The sequence below is a fragment of the Aptenodytes forsteri genome, unplaced genomic scaffold, assembly GCF_000699145.1.
Source record: "Aptenodytes forsteri isolate BGI_AS27 unplaced genomic scaffold, ASM69914v1 Scaffold304, whole genome shotgun sequence".
Classification (NCBI taxonomy): Eukaryota; Metazoa; Chordata; class Aves; order Sphenisciformes; family Spheniscidae; genus Aptenodytes; species Aptenodytes forsteri.
Window position 1 is genome coordinate 696,921 of NW_008794886.1, and position 895 is coordinate 697,815.

Below are 895 nucleotides of genomic sequence, written 5' to 3' on the forward strand. Positions count from 1 at the left end.
GGGTCAGGGTATGGGGGCAGTGGGCTCGGGGGCCTCAGCGGGACCGTGGGCATCACCAGCCCCGCAACCTCATGGCTCCTGGTGCCAGACCCAGGGGCCACCCATGGGTGGGGGGACTGCAGCATGGGTCGGGACATGGGGGCAGCGGGCTCGGGGCGCTTGGTGGGATGGTGGGCATCAGTAGCCTCAGCGGGACCGTGGGCATCACCAGCCCCGCAACCTCATGGCTCCTGGTGCCAGACCCAGGGGCCACCCATGGGTGGGGGGACTGCAGCATGGGTCGGGACATGGGGGCAGTGGGCTCGGGGCGCTTGGTGGGATGGTGGGCATCAGTAGCCCCACACCCTCACGCTCCTGGTGCCGGACCCTGGGACCACCCATGGGTGGGGGCTGTGGTGTGGGTTGGGATGGTGGGCTCGGGGGGGCTTTGCAGGACGGTGGGCATCACCAGCCCTGCGCCCTCACGCTCCCGGTGCTGGACCCTGGGACCACCCATGGGTGGGAGCTGGGGGGTGGAGGTGGTGGGCTCGGGGATCTTCGCAGGACAGTGGGCATCGCCAGTCCCACGCTCTCACACTCCCGGTGCCGGACCCTGGTGCCACCCATGGGTGGGGGGCTACGGTGTGGATCAGGGAGGTGGGCTCAGGGGGGCTTGGCAGATGGTGGTGGATCTGGGCATCACCAGCCCCCCCGCGCCCTCACGCTGGCGGTGCCGGCAGGGTGCCCTGGGCCGAGGCTCGAGCCCGGTTCTTCAGCCACGGGAAGAACAAGGCGTCGCTGGATGCCATCGAGCGGGCAGCCTTCTTCCTGACGCTGGACGAGGAGGAGCACGGCTACAGCCCGGGCCAGGAGGGCTGCATGGACGCCTACGCCAAGTCCCTGCTGCACGGCCAGT

General features: G+C 70.4%; 1 protein-coding gene across 1 annotated transcript in view; it reads left to right on the forward strand.

Moving 5' to 3' along the window:
• Positions 1–895, forward strand: part of CPT1B (carnitine palmitoyltransferase 1B) — a gene marked incomplete at its 3' end in the record, with an annotated part of 30,637 nt that overhangs the window by 3,196 nt on the left and 26,546 nt on the right. The window contains exon 4 of the mRNA XM_019470892.1: positions 686–889. Coding sequence (XP_019326437.1) covers positions 686–889 — 204 coding nt within the window. The remainder of the gene's footprint in view (positions 1–685; positions 890–895) is intronic.